Source organism: Scyliorhinus torazame, chromosome 27 (genome assembly GCF_047496885.1).
Source record: "Scyliorhinus torazame isolate Kashiwa2021f chromosome 27, sScyTor2.1, whole genome shotgun sequence".
Lineage (NCBI taxonomy): Eukaryota > Metazoa > Chordata > Chondrichthyes > Carcharhiniformes > Scyliorhinidae > Scyliorhinus > Scyliorhinus torazame.
Genome location: NC_092733.1, coordinates 22,981,740 through 23,000,554, shown reverse-complemented (window position 1 = coordinate 23,000,554; position 18,815 = coordinate 22,981,740). Strand labels below are relative to the sequence as shown.

Below are 18,815 nucleotides of genomic sequence, written 5' to 3'. Positions count from 1 at the left end.
CCCTGCTCTCTGAGTGTGTGCGTGTGTGAGTGAGTGTGTGTCCCTGCTCTCTGAGTGTGTGTGTGTGTAAGACTGCTCTCTGGGTGTGTGTGTGTGTGTGTCCCTGCTCTCTGAGTGTGTGAGTGTGTGTGTGTGTCCCTGCTCTCTGAGTGTGAGTGTGTGTGTGTGTCCCTGCTCTCTGAGTGTGTGAGTGAGTGTGTGTGTGTGTGTCTCTGCTCTCTGAGTGTGTGAGTGTGTGTGTGTGTCCCTGCTCTCTGAGTGTGTGAGTGTGAGTGTGTGTGTGTCTCTGCTCTCTGAGTGTGTGAGTGTGTGTGAGTGTGTGTCCCTGCTCTCTGAGTGTGTGAGTGTGAGTGAGTGTATGTCCCTGCTCTCTGAGTGTGTGTGTGTGTAAGACTGCTCTCTGAGTGTGTGTGTGTGTGTGTGTGTCCCTGCTCTCTGAGTGTGTGAGTGTGTGTGTCCCTGCCCTCTGAAAGTGTGAGAGTGTGTGTGTCTCTGCTCTCTGAGTGTGTGACTAAGTGTGTGAGTCCCTGCTCTCTGAGTGTGTGAGTGTGTGTGTGTGTCCCTGCTCTCTGAGTGTGTGAGTGTGTGTGTGTCCCTGCTCTCTGAGTGTGTGAGTGTGTGTGTGTGTCCCTGTTCTCTGAGTGTGTGACTGAGTGTCTGTGTGGGTTTCCTCCGGGTGCTCCGGTTTCCTCCCACAAGTCCTGAAAGACGTGCTCGTTAGGTGAATTGGACATTCTGAATTCTCCCTCCGTGTACCCGAACAGGCGTCGGAATGTGGCGACTAGGGGCTTTTCACAGTAACTTCATTGCAGTGTTAATGTAAGCCGACTTGTGACACTAATAAGGATTATTCTGGACCACAATGTGATGCCTCCGCAGAGGAATATCTCAAAGCCAACAACTTGAGCTCGGTAATGGAAGATAGCCAGGCAAAATTCTAAAAACAAATGAGCAAAGGTCCCAGTTGCGTTTTGACGATGCGCACGCTGACGCACAGGCAGACCCACGCTCCCTCATTGTCACACTCGCACAAACCACGGAGACGCATGTTGCCGCCGCCTCTCGAGCCTCCAGGTTGGCTACGCTGTTTTCGTCTGAATGGAAAAATGGAAAAGCAATGGAGGATTGTTTCACTTTTGTCCCTTTCCAATCTGCAGTTAAGAAGCAAAATTATTGGCCTGGGGTCCGCAGGGTTAGCAGGAGGACACCTCAGTTGCATGGGCATGCAGAAGCCTTTTTTTGGGGTGTCACACCAATACTCATCTGCCCAGGCCCATTAGAAACGCCGGTGTCCACTTTTCTGGGCAGGCCCCCCCCGCCCCTGTCCCCGAGCAAGCAGAAGATTTGCATTGCCATTCACATCTTCAGGGACCCCAAGTCACCGGTGAGAGGGAGTTGGGGGATGAGAGGGTGGGGAGGGGGTACAATCCCCTGTGGAAGAAGCCGACACCCCCACTTACTTGGTTGACTAGCCATCACTGCTAGGCTGGGACTCCCAGCAGGTCAAGGAACAGGAGAGTGAAGCTTTTGGCCTACAAGGGAGAGAGGGGCAGTGTCATAGAATCATAGAATTTACAGTGCAGAAGGAGGCCATTCGGCCCATCGAGTCTGCACCCGCTCCTGGAAAGAGCACCCTACCCAAACCCACACCTCCACTCTATCCCCATAACCCAGTAACCCCACCCAACACTAAGTGCAATTTTGGACACTAAGGGCAATTTAGCATGGCCAATCCACCTAACCTGCACATCTTTGGACAGTGGGAGGAAACCGGAGCACCCGGAGGGAACCCACGCACACACGGGGAGAACGTGCAGACTCTGTACAGACAGTGATCAAGCCGGGAATCGAACCTGGGACCCTGGAGCTGTGAAGCAATTGTGCTAACCACTGTGCTACCGTGCTGCCTTGGTCAAAGGAAAGAATTGGGAAGGAGAGGGAGTTAGTCAACTCACCAAAACCGCTTCGTCAGCACCTTCCAAATCCCGTGACCTCCAGCACCCTGAAGGACAAAGGCACAGGAGCACCACCTCCTGGACGTTTCCCCTCACACCACCCTGACTTGGGGGTCACTGTTCCTCCAGTGTCGCTGGGTCAACATCACGGAGACACCTCATCATCAACTGCTCAAGGGCAATTAGGGATGGGCAATAAATGCTGGCCTAGGCAGCGACGGCCACATCCTCTGAAGGAATTCCAGAGAAAGTACAGCCTTAGGCAATCGCCCTAACGCATCTCCTCCCATCCTCCTTTAGAAGGTAACTTTTGTGAGGGCCACGAAGAGTTCAACACGAGTTTGTGCATCAAACAAAATGTAACTTTATTTACACTAATATTTACACAGCACTAGTAGTTCACTATTGGTCTTCGCTCTAGCCGGTACCTAACTGGCCGGCTCTATTTAGTCAACAGAAAAGCCCCGCCCCATTATCAGGGGCGCTCATATTCCCCAAGACCCATGGGGTAACCAATTGTCCCTGCCCAGTAGGAACTGTACAGGTTACCACAGTAACCAAGAAACAATGAGTCCCAGCAGCACTGCCTCTCCTGCTGGTTTCCAGCTGGGATTATAGCTGGGATTATGACAGGCGATGGATGCAACTCCCGCCAAATATTTGGCTACAACTTGACAGGATGTGACGATGGATTAGTGGGATTTGGTTAATACACTTTCTCCCTCTCTCTTTCCCTCTCCCCCCATCCTGGCTTCAACCCAGCGCCATGTAACAGGTCACAAACCCTCTCCCCACCTCTGCCGCACATCAATCCAGCTCCTGCCGAGAAGACCCCCCCCTCACCCACCTTGTTCCCTAATGTCCTGTAGGGAAGGAAATCTGCCATCCTTCCCCTGTCTGGCCTACATGTAATTCATGTAATACATGTGGGCGACGCCCACATCCCATGAAGGAATATTTATGTTACTGCTGATTTGGTTTGATCGGTGGGGTATTAATTCATTCCCCAGAGGAGGATTGTGAAGATTTTATAGCTCAGGTTGGAATGTTTTAAATAAACCCGTTCTCTTGTAGTATTAACGCTTAGAATAAGAAAACGCCTGTATTTTTGCATCTGGCATGCACTAATACTTTATTTATAATAGTTTACTATAAAAAACGACGGCACACAAATTTATTACATTCAGTCGTGAGAAATCAGCAAAATACTTATAGTTTTCCATAAGTTCCCATTAATTCTGATACGCAATGGCAGGTGGAAGTGGGTCAGGTAGGATTGGTAGCTGGTTCCTGGGGTCTTTTTCCTCATGCTAAGTGGTTTGTAGACAAAATGTCTGACCACTGGTATATTTTCCAATTCCGATTCTCTTCCCACACCTAGTGGTCACTAAGGCAGACTTTCATCAGTTTCCGTAGCTAGTAATTCCTGGAACAGGTCGCTAGTCTGCCGCCAGGGTGCCTAAAGGTTTGGGGGGGGGGCCATTCCACATTGACGCACTATCAATTACGACAAGACGAGTGTAGAGTGTAATCGAGGCTTTATTACACAGAGATGTGTGGCCTCCTGCAGCTGCTGCCGAACTGGCTGCAGCTCGGTGAGCACACACATTTATACTCCGCCTACTGGGCGGAGCCAGCAGGCAGGGTTCTACCCCCGTACCTGTAGTACAGGAGCCTTACTGTATTGCATCTCGTATGGGATAGAAACAACAGTGGTGACTACCACACACATCAAACATGGCCGACCAGGAGTCTCTCCCATTCTCACCGCCAACCACTGGCGTGTTTGGAAGGATTTTTGCAGGTTGACGCACTCAACCAGTTTCGCCGCGTTCCGAACACACCGGCCTCAGCCGTCAAGTCCTGGGGTGGGATTCAAACCCGGAGCATCCGGCTCAGAGGCAGGGGCGCTAACCCACTGCCCCACAGGACCTCCCTCCGCTGGTATATGGACCAAATATTATTGTGCACCCATTGTCTTCCTGAAAAACGCATCTTACCTCGGAAGAAGTCATCACAATATTTGTGGTGACGGTGAGGGAGGCTGCACGTCTCTTGAATAACAATTTCTGAAACTCATTCTTCACCTTGAATAATAGGAGGACAATTCGGTCAGTTACTGTACTCCAAGAAAGTTGTACTCTGTAAGGGTCCTTCCTGTTTGTTCCCTTTGTATTCCCTCTATTTCCCGATTCTTTTAGTTTTGCCGTTACATTTTTGATCCATGGATGATTCATGGAAATATGTCTTTAAGTCAGCCTGTGCCGTTAATTCAAACAGAGGATTACAGCAGTGGGAGAGACCCCCTGTGGTATTCTGTGCTGGTTCAAATCAAAGCTGTGGACTGTCTGGCCCCAATGGCCGAGATTGACCCCAGAACTCGGGTTCGATTGATTTGGCCAACGAATTGGACCAAAAGGCGGCGCCCAGCCCCGTAACGAACGCCGATTGGATCGGAACCCACCGGAACGTTTTCAGAGTCGCCGAGGTTCTCAGTTTGCATTCAGTTTGACTCCTGGCGATTCAGAGAGTAGTCCCATTCTCCCTCCCCTCTGTTCCCCCCCCCCCCCCGGAAAGGCTGGGTTTAGGCACTGGTACAAAGCCTGGATGAATCTATCTACAGGAGAAACATTAAAGGCTGTGGCAGGCCAAGTCTTCTAACACTCTCCAGAAAGAAACAGCTAGCTGAAGTTTGGTAAAGCAGGGACGCTGTTTCTCCGGGAAAGGTGTGAGTATAGGCTGCAAAACAAAGACTGTGATTTACTAACTTCCTTTGAGGAAAACCTGCTGCACAAAAGACTCTTATCTTTTGACCTTCATCCTTATTATGTTTACCTCCCCCGTGTTTTTCTGTCTTGTGTGTCTGGGTAGAGGGTGGGGCAGTTAAAGTGGGGTGTTAGGCATTAGCTTGTCATTAACCAGTGTGTATATTTCAAGCTAGTTCTTTTTTTTTTTAATTTAGAGTACCCAATTATTTTTCTCCAACTAAGGGACAATTTAGCGTGGCTAATCCATCTAACCTGCGCATCTTTGGGTTGCGTAGGTGAAGCCCAGACAGACACGGGGAGAATGTGCAAACTCCACATGGACAGTGACCCGGGGCTGGGATTCGAACCCGGGTCCTCGTCGCCGTGAGGCAGCAATGCTAACCACCTTGCTGCCCATTTCATGATAGTTCTTGGTACGAATAAACAGTAATCGTGTTTCAACTTACAAACCCGGTGAGTGTAATTATTGGGCAGCCAAAGGCCAAAGATCTGGGGAAGTTTTAGAAGAATTATTGGTTAATTGATTTGTGCTGTGATTCGGGGCACATCGGGCTGGAACTGACCTGCGCAGGATGGCGTAAGGACTAAGCTTGTATGGCAACAGGGCTGGTGTACGCTGTGGATATTTCTGGCATTTCTACTACAGAGACAAAGAACAAAGAACAAAGAAATGTACAGCACAGGAACAGGCCCTTCGGCCCTCCAAGCCCGTGCCGACCATACTGCCCGACTAAACTACAATCTTCTACACTTCCTGGGTCCATATCCCTCTATTCCCATCCTATTCATATATTTGTCAAGATGCCCCTTAAATGTCCCTATCGTCCTGCTTCCACTACCTCCTCCGGTAGTGAGTTCCAGGTACCCACTACCCTCTGCGTAAAAACTTGCCTCGTACATCTACTCTAAACCTTGCCCCTCTCACCTTAAACCTATGCCCCCTAGTAATTGACCCCTCTACCCTGGGGAAAAGCCTCTGACTATCCACTCTGTCTATGCCCCTCATAATTTTGTATACCTCTATCAGGTCGCCCCTCAACCTCCTTCGTTCCAGTGAGAACAAACCGAGTTTATTCAATCGCTCCTCATAGCTTATGCCCTCCAGACCAGGCAACATTCTGGTAAATCTCTTCTGCACCCTCTCTAAAGCCTCCACATCCTTCTGGTAGTGTGGCGACCAGAATTGAACACTATACTCCAAGTGTGGCCTAACTAAGGTTCTATACAGCTGCAACATGACTTGCCAATTCTTATACTCAATGCCCCGGCCAATGAAGGCAAGCATGCCGTATGCCTTCTTGACTACCTTCTCCACCTGTGTTGCCCCTTTCAATGACCTGTGGACCTGTACTCCTAGATCTCTTTGACTTTCAATACTCTTGAGGGTTCTACCATTCACTGTATATTCCCTACCTGCATTAGCCCTTCCAAAATGCATTACCTCACATTTGTCCGGATTAAACTCCATCTGCTATCTCTCCGCCCAAGTCTCCAGACAATCTAAATCCTGCTGTATCCTCAGACAGTCCTCATCGCTATCCGCAATTCCACCAACCTTTGTGTCATCTGCAAACTTACTAATCAGACCAGTTACATTTTCCTCCAAATCATTTATATATACTACAAAGAGCAAAGGTCCCAGCACTGATCCCTGTGGAACACCACTGGTCACAGCCCTCCAATTAGAAAAGCATCCCTCCATTGCTACCCTCTGCCTTCTATGGCCTAGCCAGTTCTGTATCCACCTTGCCAGTTCACCCCTGATCCCGTGTGACTTCACCTTTTGTACTAGTCTACCATGAGGGACCTTGTCAAAGGCCTTACTGAAGTCCATATAGACAACATCTACTGCCCTACCTGCGTCATGGAAGGGGGAAAAAAAAGTTTTATTCAAATGATATCAGAACTGATATGTTTGATCCAGCAGGAAGGATAGAACAGGCTGGGGATCTTCACGATTATTGAACGATTTGATAGTTGGATGCAGAGAAGATATTGCCACTTACAGATAGGGCAGGAACTAAGGGGCCATAAATACAAGATCATCACTTATAAATCCTGTAAGGGTTTCAGGAGAACTTCTTTCACCAGCGAGTGGTGAGACTGTGGAATTCACTACTACAGGGATTAGTTGAGGTGAATCAATGCATATGAGGTAGAAGCATTGTGAGGGAGAATGCACCAGTTGATGGTGACTGGCAGTTAACTGCCAAGAATTGTTTCATATTTAAACCAGGCAGCTTGATTCTGATTGGCCGAAGTATTGCCATGAGGAATGAACTGGCGAATGGTTGTCCCTTATTTTGTTTAGCTGAAACAGGTGCGACTTGTGTTCATGTTCTCAGATAAACACATGAGGGGGGAAGAGATTGAAGGATATCGATGGGTTAATTGAAGAGGGACGGGAGGTTGTTGATGTGATATTGGCATAGACTTGTCAGGTTGAATGGCCTGCAAAATAAACCTTAGCTTCAGCAACCCTGGTAAATGACCTGGTGTGACACCCCTACTGGTATAAGAGGCATTTCCTTTTTAGAAAATGCTCTTAATGCAGTAAAAACACCCAAGTCAATTATTGTGACTGTTCTGTAGGCAAGACCTGATCTAGTGATCATAAATATAAAATAGTCATTAATAAAATCCAACCGAGTGTTTAGGAGGGAGTTCTTTACACAGGGTGTGGTGAGATTGTGAAACTTGTTGCTATGGTTGAAATCACTCATCTAGATGCATTTAAAAGGACATTTGAGGAGGATTAGCACTGTGTCAATAAGCTAGAATTTTAGGATACACTTGGGTAGGATGGCAAGTGTACGGGAGTGGGTACGAAGGCGTAAAATTGGGCAGCCTGGCATGTTGTGCCTGTTGCCTATCCACCCACATCCACCTGCCCCCACTGCGATTTTACCAGTGGCAGGGGAGGCATCAGGTGGCCTGATCGCCCATGTTGCCCAATTAACGGCCACTCAAGGGCCACCGCCACTTGAGATTTACCTGTGGCAGGAGAGGCCAGTGCCCGGTATCCAGCCCGCCATGCTGAATAGAGTCATAGAGTTTGACAGCACAGAAAGAGAACCTTCTGCCCATCGTATCTGTGCCAACCATCGAACGCCTATCTATTTGAATCCCATCTTCCAGCGCTTGGACCGCAACCTTGTATGCTGCGGTGAGTCAAGTTTAAAGTTAAGTTTGAAATAAAACCAAAACATTGCTATCACTACGGGTCTGCACAATTGGGGTCAGGGACTGCACACAAGTCCTCAACGAGCCGCACATGACTCCAGAGCCACAGGTTGCTGGACGCTTTCAAACATTCATCAGACTGGTGGCAGCCATCCACCACTAATATCTGACCCACACTCATTTCCACTGGCAAACTTATCCTGTTACGTGTTACAAATATATCACATGCAGGCAAGTCTGCTGCATTTGTAACTGTAATGATGTCTTACCTGCTGATTGAAAACGCAGTAAACAAGGAAAATAAAGAGGCCCTGGAGACTGTTGACAACAATGAATATGTAGGAGAGGAAGGTGGTGTTTTCATTGACATTAAATATCCCAATGATCCAAGTGCATCCCAGAACAAATAACCGCGCCCATGCCTTAAGGGTCAATGTTCTATCGAAAGAAAAAAAAAAGAATATTCATGTTAACAGACCTCATTATAATTGTTCAAAAATCAGTTATACGCTGCATTTCATGACCTTAGCAGTCCCAAAACACCCAATTTGTACGCAGAAAGCACCCAAAAACTGCAATGTGGCAAACTGATTTAGTGATGCTGGTTGGGGGATAATTAATGCCCAGGATGTCTTGCCTCAGAAGTGGACCTCTCCGACACTGCAGCACTGGGTCTAACCGCCCTCTCAGCTCTCAGTCTGAATGGCAATTCACGGGCGATCGCGATGAAACCGCCCCTTCTGAGACAGGATTAAATGATGCCGTGATCTGAAGGCCACGGATCCTGTGCTAGACAGGGCGGACATCACTGCTGCCTCACAGCGCCAGGGACCCGGGTTCGATTCTGACCTCGGGTGACTGTGCGGAGTCTGCACGTTCTCCCAGGGTCTGCGTGGGTTTCCCCCGGGTGCTCCGGTATCCCTCCACAGGCCAAAGATGTGTAGGTTAGGTGGACTGGCCACGCTAAATTGCAACTTAGTGTCCAAACGTTAAGGTAGGATTACGAGGACAGGTGCTCTTTCGGAGGGTCGGTCCAGACCCAATGGGCCAAATGGCCTCCTTCTGCACTGTAAGGATTCTCTGATTCTGGATGTTTACCTGGTGTCTTTGATCTTTGACACGTTCACATCGCGTGTGGACAAATGGTGTTGCAATAGGCACAGTGTCCAGATAAACAATACCATGTTCACCTGGGGGGAGGAAGAGAAACAAAAGGTTTGGTGAGCAATGGCACGCTGACATCGTCTATAAACGCAGCACACAGCGCAAGGAATCCTCTGAAACATTGCCCTATCGGTCTTCATCGTTGGGATGTGAACGTCGCTGATAAGGCCGACATTCATTGCCAATTCCTAATTGCCCTCCAGAAGGTGGTGCTGAGCCGCGTTCCTAGGCGGCTGCAGTCCACGGGGTGTAGGTACACCCACAGTGCCCACAGCCACAGTCTGCCGCAGTTAGATATCACTGAGTGTCTTCCTCGGCCGTTTCAAAAGGTAGTTAAGAGAGAACCATGAGCGGGATTCTTCCGCAATCGGCGGGATGGCCCTACAGTGGCGGCAAGAATGGCGCGAACCACTCCGGCGTCGGGCTGCCTGGAAGTTGCGGATTCCTCCACACCTCCGGGGGCTAGGCCACCACGAGGACTCCGGTAGACGGCCTACCAGCCAGGTCCCGCCGTGATGGACCACGTCCATTTCACCATTTCACGCCGGCGGGATTGGCCAAAAACGGGCGGCCGCTCGGCCCATCGGGGCCCGGAGAATTGCCGGGGGAGTGGGGGGAGGGGGCGCTGCCAATGGCCCCCGACCGGCGCGGCGTGAACCCCGCCGCCGCCCGAAAACCGGCGCCAGAGAATTCAGCAGCCGGTATCGGAGCGGCGGGGCGGGATTCACGCGACTCTCCAACCCGGCAGGGGGGGGGGGGGGGAGAAGCCCGCCCCATATTCCTGTGGATCAGGAACCACATTTAGGCCAGACCAGATAAAGATTGCAGATTTCCTTCCCTAAAGGATATCAGTGAACCGGATAGATTTCTGATCGTTGTTAGCAAGACTCTTCTTTCATTCCAGATTTATTAAGGGCGGCACAGTAGCACAGTGGTTAGCACTGTTGCTTCACAGCTCCAGGGTCCCAGGTTCGATTCCCGGCTTGGGTCACTGTCTGTGCGGAGTTTGCACGTCCTCCCCGTGTTTGCTTGGGTTTCCTCCGGGTGCTCCGGTTTCCTCCCACAGTCCAAAGATATGCAGGTTAGGGTGGATTGGCCTTGATAAATTGTCCTTCGTGTCCAAAAAGGTTAGGTGGGGTTACTGGTGCTCTTTTCTAGGGCCGTTGCAGATGCGATGGGCCGAATGACCTCCTTCTGCACTGTAAATTCTATGATTAGCCATGATTATCCATGAATTTTAAATTCCCGCAGCTACTGAGGTGGGATTCGAACTTAAGTCTCCCAGGCCTCCCTCACATCCTCTCTTTGTTGCTCTGTAGCTTTGTTTCTGATTATTTTTCTCTCTCCTCCTTTCTTTGAAATTCTTCTTGTCTCTGTAGTTACATGGTGTATTTATCCTATGTCCGATGTTTCTCATGTAAGGGATGATCTGTCTGGACTGAACGCAGAACAATACTTTCACTGTTCCTCGCTACACGGGACAATAGACCCAAATCCAATCCAATCCGATCCCTTTGCACAAGCAGATGGAATGTCCTTCCCATTTGCACCCTCTCGCGTTCTTAGCCCACCTCAGGATCCGTTCTTTATGCTGGTACCTGTGGTGCCTCACGATTATCGCCCGCAGTGGTTCCCCTGCTCTGGGTCGCTGCCGAAGCGCGGTCTACTTCCGGGGGCTTGGCGAAGCCCTCCTTGCCGACCAGCTTCCCGAGGATCGCTGCTACATACCCCGTGGGGCTCCTCCCTTCCATTCCTTCCGGCAGCCCCATGATTCTCAAATTCTGCCAACGCGATCTGATCTCCAGGTCAGTGACTTTGTCTTTCAGCCCCTTCTGGGGTCTGACCAGGCGTGCCACCTCGGTCTCGAGCGCCACGATCCGGTCCCCTTGGTCATCGTCTCCTGGGCCTCTAGCCTCCGCTCCATATCGCCCATTGCCTCCCTCACGGGGGCCGTGGCCGCTTCCACTGACGTCTGCCGGCGGCTGCCAGGAGGCCTCGTCTCATCTCCTCCTTGTGTCTCTGGAGTTCGGAGGTGATGAAGCGCGTCAGCTTGTCCATCAGCGCCTGGAAGCTCTGCGGGGCCCGCCCTTCCCGGTTCCGGGCCAACACGTGTGGCTGCCAGCTCCGAGGCTGAGGTTTCCCGACCCTCGTCTTGGCTGGATTTTCGCTGGGCGGCTGACTTTTCCCCATCTTACTTGGCAGTGCGATGGACGGGGCGATTGGCGGTCCTTTTGGTGCCCGCTTCCTGCGGTTGAAAAGCTGTAATCGAAGATCTCACATCTTTCGTGCGACTGATCAGCTCATGGCTGCCACCGAATGTCCCCTATTCCAATTTTCAAAGCATTTTGCCATTACATCCCTAACAACAGATCCTAGCAATATCCCTACAACCGATGGAAGGCTAACTGGCCTTTCGTTTCCTGTTTTTTATGTCCAACTCCTTTCCTGAATAAAAATATTACATCTACTATTTTACAATCGGTTGGCACCTCTCCAGAAAGTAAGGAATTTGGGGAGATTATAACCAATGCCTCCACTTTCTCTGCAGCCAATTCTATTAAGACCCAAGGCCAAAGGGCCTGTACTGCGCTGTATCGTTCTATGTTCTATGATGCAGTCCATCAACTCTCGCAGACTTGGCAGTCTGGTCCAATAGTTTTCCCCAGTGATGGTAACTGTTTTAAGCTCCTCCCTCTCTTTCCCCTCTTGCTTTTTAAGTATATTTGGAAGTTTTCTAAGACTTCAAAAGTGAAGGCAGACACAAAAGACGTGTCCAAAGCTACCACCATTTCCTTGTTTTCCATTATTAAATCCTCAGGCCAACATGATCATTGTTACTCTTTTCCTGTTTATCTACTTGTAGAAACAATTGCTATCTGTGTTTATATTTCCAACTAACTTTCTCTCATACTCTAATAGCTCCCTCTTTATTTTTTTTAGTCAGCTTTTTCCTGGTTCTTAAAACCTTCTGACCTGCCATTGATCTTTGCAGATTTGTACAGTCTTTCTTTCAAATGTAAAAAAAATTTAGAATGCGGAAGCAGCGGAGGAGTTTGCGAAGGCAGAAGGACTGTGGCAGAACTGGCAAATGTAGGAATGGCCATGTGCCGGTGTAACCTCATGACTGTATTTTCTTCTTTTTTGTATCACTGCGCGCGGGTGTATGGGCTAAAGGAGCCAATGTTGTATATATTTGGACAAGGGAAGTGATGGGACTTTCACTCGAAATGAGGGCTCTTTGGGGTGTTGGTGGATATGCGGGGTTTGTGTGCTAAAAGGGGGTCTCTGGGCTTTCCTAGGGCCGGGCAAGGGGGAAAGGGACCCGGGCGGGGGCCTCCACGCTGGCCGGTTTAAGCCGGCCAGTGAACGGGAGTGAGGTGGGAGGAGGGGCTGTGGCCATCGGAGCCTGGCAGAACAGGGTCCGAGTGATCTAGCCGGGGTGGAAAGTTGGGGGGAAGGAACCGAGGTTGGGAGGAGGAGTTTTACAAGAGGCAGTGGACGGGAGGAGCTGGAGACTTTGGGGGGCGAGGGGGGGGGTGCAACTCTTGGGTATCATGTACGGTACTCTCTCAGAGGCTGGATGGCGTTGAGTGTAGGGGGGGAGGGGGGAGTGGACTCTCTAGGTCAATGGTGACCATGGGCTGTCCCCGACTCCTTTTTCTTTTTCTCTTTTGTTTTTTATTTCCACCGTGGGAGGGTTTGGTTTATTGGATGCATATATTGACAGGTGGGCCGTTGTTTGGGGTGGTGGGAGGATGGGATCATTGGTATTGTTAAGGGGATTGATTTTGTATTTGTTACCATTTACTGTTTGTGGGTGGGGTGTAAATTTTTGAAGGAAAATGTGAAAATGTAGAATAAAATTTAAAAAAAAAAAAAAATGAATGTTGCGCACATTCCGATACTGTGCCATTAACCTGTCTTGTTACCATTTTTGCAATCTCTGGTCTTATCTGCTGGTGTGTTCTTAAATCTGTACTCTCTGCCCCTTCCTGATTATCATTAGCTCAACCATTACCCTGTTCTTTAAACCCATTGTGTTCCTTTGATTTACAGCATTTCCTCTCTCATGATACCTTCCTGTAACAAAACCCTTTTCTAGAGTCCTAGTTATACAAGTCACCAGAACGCTGGTCCCAGCAAGGTCTAGCTGAAAACCGCCCCAACAGTACAGCTCCCACTTTTCCCAGTACTGGTGCCAATGCCCCACGAATTCAAACCCATTTGTCCCACACCAGTCTTTGAGCCACTCATTCATCTCTCTAATCTTATTCCCCCGACGTCAATTTGATCCTGGCTCAGGCAATAATCCCAAATTTATTTCCTTTGAGGTTCTGCTTTTTAATTTAGCTCCTACTCCCTGTGAAGACCCTTGTTCCTAGTCTGGTCAATGTTGTTGGTATCGACATGGACCACAGCAACTGGATCCCCCTCCTCCTCCCACTGCAGGTTCCTCTCCAGCCCCGAGTGGATTTCCCAAACCCTGGAACCGGCAGGATCTTTGCTCTCAGCTACTGAAAAGTGTGGCTACCACTTTCGACTCTCATCCATAAGAGTGGCAAGACCTTTGAACCTGTTGTACCATTGCAAAGGGTGCTTCACTTCCACCTCCTCAATCCCTAACGCTGTCTCACCCGCCATCTCAATCTGCTGCCCCTGGACATTGACCAAAGCAGATGACCCTATGCTAAGGGTCGTGGATGCCTTCTGAAACAAAGTGTCCAGGTAACATTCCCCCACCCTGACCCTTTGCAGTGTCTGCAGCTGATCGTTCAGATCGTTGACTCTGAGCTAAAGCTCCTTGAGTTGTAGACACCTACTGCAGACTTGTTTGCCCCGGATCACACTGGCGTCCACCAGCGCCCACACACCACCTGCCCTGTGATCTTTATCATGTGTTTTTTTCTCGTTTAATAAAACCCCAGTACTACTAATTCCAACTGTGAGCAAACCTCACTGCCACTAATAAAACGTTTACATTTTTTGGGGAATGCCCTGAACCAGCACACTAAACTCTCTGGTTCTTCAAAGTCTCACCGCTGGAGAGGTCGGCCGCCTCAGTGAATAGAGCGAAAGACGGGAAACTTACCACAATCACAAAGCAAACTGGTCCTTGGAAACTCCATTGAAAGCCCGACTCGAGGTTCAACCAACAGCTATGGAGAGCCAGAGGATTCATTAGTGAATGTCAGTCAGCCATTGAGATACTTCTGAAGTGCAGTCAGTGTTGTAATGTAGGAAACACTGAAGCCAATTTGTGCACAGCAAGCTCCCACAAACATTAAGGTGATAATGATCAGGCAGCCACCAGTGTTGCAGGGAGGCCACCAGTGGGCGGCACAGTAGAACAGTGGTTAGCACTGTTGGTTCACAGCTCCAAGGTACCAGGTTCGATTCCCAGCTTGGGTCACTGTCTGTGTGCGGAGTCTGCACGTTCTCCCCGTGTGTGCGTGGGTTTCCTCCGGGTGCTCCGGTTTCCACCCACAGTCTAAAGATGTGCGGGTTAGGTGGGTGGGCCATGATAAATTGCCCATAATTGTCCAAAAGGAGGGTAGGTGGGGTTACTGGGTTATGGGGATAGGGTGGAGGTGTGGGCTTAAGTAGGGTGCTCTTTCCAAGGGCCAGTGCAGACTCGATGGACCGAATGGCCTCCTTCTGCACTGTAAATTCTATGATCTATGAGGTAATGAGGGTGATTTTGAGCCCCCACTAGCCGTGTGCAGTGTCGGTGACACAGGCGGAACATTCGGAGAGAATTGGGAAACGTGATTTTATCCGGAGAGATTGGCACTGACGGAGGGGAGGGGGAAGTTCCCGCGATACCTCCGTAGTGGTGGTGGTGGTTGGGGGGAATGGGTGGGGAGAATGCCAGTGATGATTGTCGTGGTGGGGGGGGGGGGGAGTTGTAGGGGAATGCTGCCGATGATTGTCAGGGAGTTGGGGAGAGGGCTGGTGATGATTGCCGGGGTGGAGGGGAATGCCGGCGATGATTGTCAGGGGGTTGCTGGCGATGATTGTGGGGGATTGTCGTGTTATTCACCATGGGGTAGCACGGACTGCAACACGATGCAGATACACCAAGTGTAGGCGTTGGTTCAATAAGATTTATTGAACTTCAGTAACGAAGCACACAACTGCCTTTGGATTGACTCTCTACTAGTCTAAGTAAACTAACTCTAACTATCTAGACCAAGCTGGCTCTGATCCACGTGTAGCAGGTGTTGAATGATTTGTACACCCTGACTGTCACTACAGTTGTCACCAGTGGAAAAGAGGCGGAGTGCTGATGCCTCATGTGTTTTATAGTTGGAAGCCCCCCTCTGGTGTTCTGTCTGGTGATTGGTTGGGTTCTGTTCTGTATGTTGATTGGCTCACCTGGGTGTCTGTCACTGCCTGCTTTTACCTCATGAGGTGCATGGGTGCATATTATGACAAGGCACGTGGTGGGGATGAGAGGGGGGAGGCCAGTTACATTTCACTGCTGAGTAGGTCGGCCTTTAAAGATTGTGGCCAATCTCGGTGGAGCTGGTTGCCGGCTCTATCAGGCCACGCCCCACCAGAGTGCCAGCATAAACCACGCCCACTCATTATATTTTTTTACAGAGGCTCAACATTTGGGGAGAAAGCTGGTGCTGGATTCTCTGATTTTGAGGCGATGTCCGGAGGAAGAGTCTAGTTCGAGGACGAAAAAAATCGGCGAGGCCCCAGCACGGACCCACCGACCGGTGAGGGGCGACCAGCCACGGCACGTAAAACACATGGCCTTAATGAAATAAACGGCCGGGGAATTGCCGGGTCCGTGGACGGGCATGCGCATGGTGACGACCTCCAGCATGGCGACGACCTCCAGCATGGCGACGACCTCCAGCATGGCGACGACCTCCAGCACGGCGACGACCTCCAGCACGGCGACGACCTCCAGCACGGCGACGACCTCCAGCACGGCGACGACCTCCAGCACGGCGACGACCTCCAGCACGGCGACGACCTTCAGCACGGCGACGACCTCCAGCATGGCGCCGGCCTGCACGTGGACCCGACCTGCCAGATAGTGCCCCCCCCTGGACACCCCTTCGCCACCCCCGGGCCATCCTCCACCAACCCCACCAGCCCTGGCCGAAGCCCCCCCCCCCCGGCCAGCGGCATGCCCCCCCCCAAGACTGCGGGCACGGCCCGCAGCCGCCACGCCAGGTTAACAAAAACTGAGAGCACAGGTGAACCGCGCCGTCGGGAACTCGGCCCATCGGCGGCGGAGCATCGGGGGAGGGTCCCAACAGCGTGCGGTGTACTCCCCGATGATGCCGTTTTGGAGGGGGCGGAGCATCCGGAAACAGGCTCCGCCCCCCGATTCGGCTGTAAAAAGGGATTCTCCGTCTGATCGGCGATTACCAAATCGCCGTCGGGAAACAGAGAGTACCCGCTCTTGGTCTGTGCCACTGGAGAGCTACAGGCCAGTTTCCAGTTTGAGCCTGACACTTTGCCAAATTCTGGTAGGATTCGGCCGATCTGGTTCAATGATATCGGTTGAGGAGATCTCAGTTCTGGGTCACCGGAGAAAACGTCTCCCCGCAACACTTTAGAAAAAATATATAGTTTATTGAAAATTTTTTCTAAACAACGTATTTCCCTCTTACAAAACAAAGGGAACGATAACAAAATAGAAATTTTTAACAATACACAAGTAACAAAACCCCATTATCTATTGACCTATACTAAACTAATCCCCCCCCCCCTCCCCCCTCCCCCCCCCCCCCTTCCCCCTGGGTTGCTGCTGCTGGTCATCTGTCTTCCCTCTAACGTTCCCTTAGGTAGTCGAGAAATGGCTGCCACCGCCTGGTGAACCCTTGATCCGATCCTCTCAGGGCAAACTTTATCTGCTCCAGTTTAATAAACCCCGCCATATCGTTTATCCAGGCCTCCAGTCCGGGGGGTTTCGCCTCCTTCCACATAAGTAGGATCCTGCGCCGGGCTACTAGGGACGCAAAGGCCACAACGTCGGCCTCTTTCGCCTCCTGCACTCCCGGCTCATCCGCAACTCCAAATAGAGCTAACCCCCAGCTTGGTTTGACCCGGGCATTCACCACCTGCGAAATCACTCCCGTCACTCCCTTCCAATATCCTTCCAGTGCCGGGCACGCCCAAAACATATGTGCGTGGTTTGCCGGGCTCCCGCCACACCTCCCACATCTGTTCTCCACTCCAAAGAACCTGCTCAATCTTGCCCCCGTTATGTGTGCTCTATGTAGCACCTTAAATTGAATCAGGCTAAGCCTGGCGCATGAGGAAGAGGAGTTTACCCTGCTTAGGGCATCAGCCCACATACCCCCCTCTATCTCCTCCCCCAATTCTTCTTCCCACTTTCCCTTTAGTTCTCCCACCGACTCCTCCCCCTCTTCCCTCATCTCTCTGTAAATCTCTGACACCTTGCCCTCTCCGACCCACACCCCTGAAAGCACCCTGTCCTGTATCCCCTGTGTCGGGAGCACCGGAAATTCCCTCACCTGTTGTCTAGTAAATGCCCTCACCTGCATATATCTCAAGAAATTTCCCCGGGGTAACTTATACTTTTCCTCCAATGCTCCCAAGCTCGCAAAAGTCCCATCTATGAATAAATCTCCCACCTTCCTAATTCCCAACTGGTACCAGCTCTGAAATCCTCCATCCATTCTTCCTGGGGCGAACCTATGGTTGTTCCTGATAGGGGACCCCACCAGGGCTCCCCGCACCCCTCTCTGTCGCCTCCACTGTCCCCATATGTTCAGTGTTGCCGCCACCACCGGGTTCGTGGTATACTTTTTAGGTGAGATCGGTAGCGGTGCCGTCACCAGCGCCTCTAAACTCGTCCCTTTACAGGACTTTCTCTCCAGTCTTTTCCACGCCGCTCCCTCACCCTCCATCATCCATTTACGTATCATTGCCACATTGGCGGCCCAATAATAATCTCCCAAGTTCGGTAGTGCCAGTCCTCCTCTATCCCTACTACGCTGAAGGAACCCCCTCCTTACTCTCGGAACTTTCCTTGCCCACACAAAGCTCGTGATGCTCCTATCTATTTTATTAAAAAAGGTCCTGGTGATTAATATAGGGAGACATTGAAATACAAATAAGAACCTCGGGAGGACCATCATCTTAATTGCTTGCACCCTGCCCGCCAGCGATAAAGGCTGCATGTCCCACCTCTTGAAGTCCTCCTCCATTTGTTCTACCAGCCATGTCAGATTAAGTCTGTGCAAGGTTCCCCAGCTCCTGGCTATCTGAATCCCCAGGTATCGGAAGTTTCTTTCCACTTTCCTTAGCGGTAAGCCTTCTATCTCTCTATTCTGGTCCCCTGGATGTATCACAAATAATTCACTCTTCCCCATGTTTAGCCTATACCCCGAGAATTCCCCGAACCTCCTCAAAATTCGCATAACCTCTATCATCCCCCCCGCTGGGTCCGACACGTATAGCAATAGGTCATCCGCGTATAAGGAGACTCGATGTTCTTCTCCCCCTCTAATCACCCCTCTCCATTTCCTGGAGTCTCTCAACGCCATGGCCAGAGGTTCAATTGCCAACGCAAACAACAATGGAGACAGCGGGCATCCCTGTCTTGTTCCCCTATATAAACTTACCAGATTGGTAAGCTCGAGGAAATACTTGTTAGGAAGGAAGATGTGTTGGGCATTTTGAAAAACTTGAGGATAGACAAGTCCCCCAGGCCTGACGGGATATATCCAAGGATTCTATGGGAAGCAAGAGATGA

General features: G+C 50.6%; 1 protein-coding gene across 1 annotated transcript in view; it reads right to left on the bottom strand.

Annotated features, from left to right (window-relative positions):
- Positions 1-715: 715 nt before the first annotated feature.
- The window catches only part of LOC140403302 (adhesion G protein-coupled receptor E3-like), a 149,321-nt gene continuing 131,221 nt past the window's right edge, over positions 716-18,815 (bottom strand). Inside the window, exons 13-17 of the mRNA XM_072491124.1 lie at positions 14,160-14,226; positions 9,005-9,096; positions 8,176-8,344; positions 3,956-4,042; positions 716-1,094 (exon numbers count right to left, since the gene is read on the bottom strand). Of these exons, the coding sequence (XP_072347225.1) occupies positions 1,080-1,094; positions 3,956-4,042; positions 8,176-8,344; positions 9,005-9,096; positions 14,160-14,226 (430 nt within the window). The 3' untranslated portion in view covers positions 716-1,079. The remainder of the gene's footprint in view (positions 1,095-3,955; positions 4,043-8,175; positions 8,345-9,004; positions 9,097-14,159; positions 14,227-18,815) is intronic.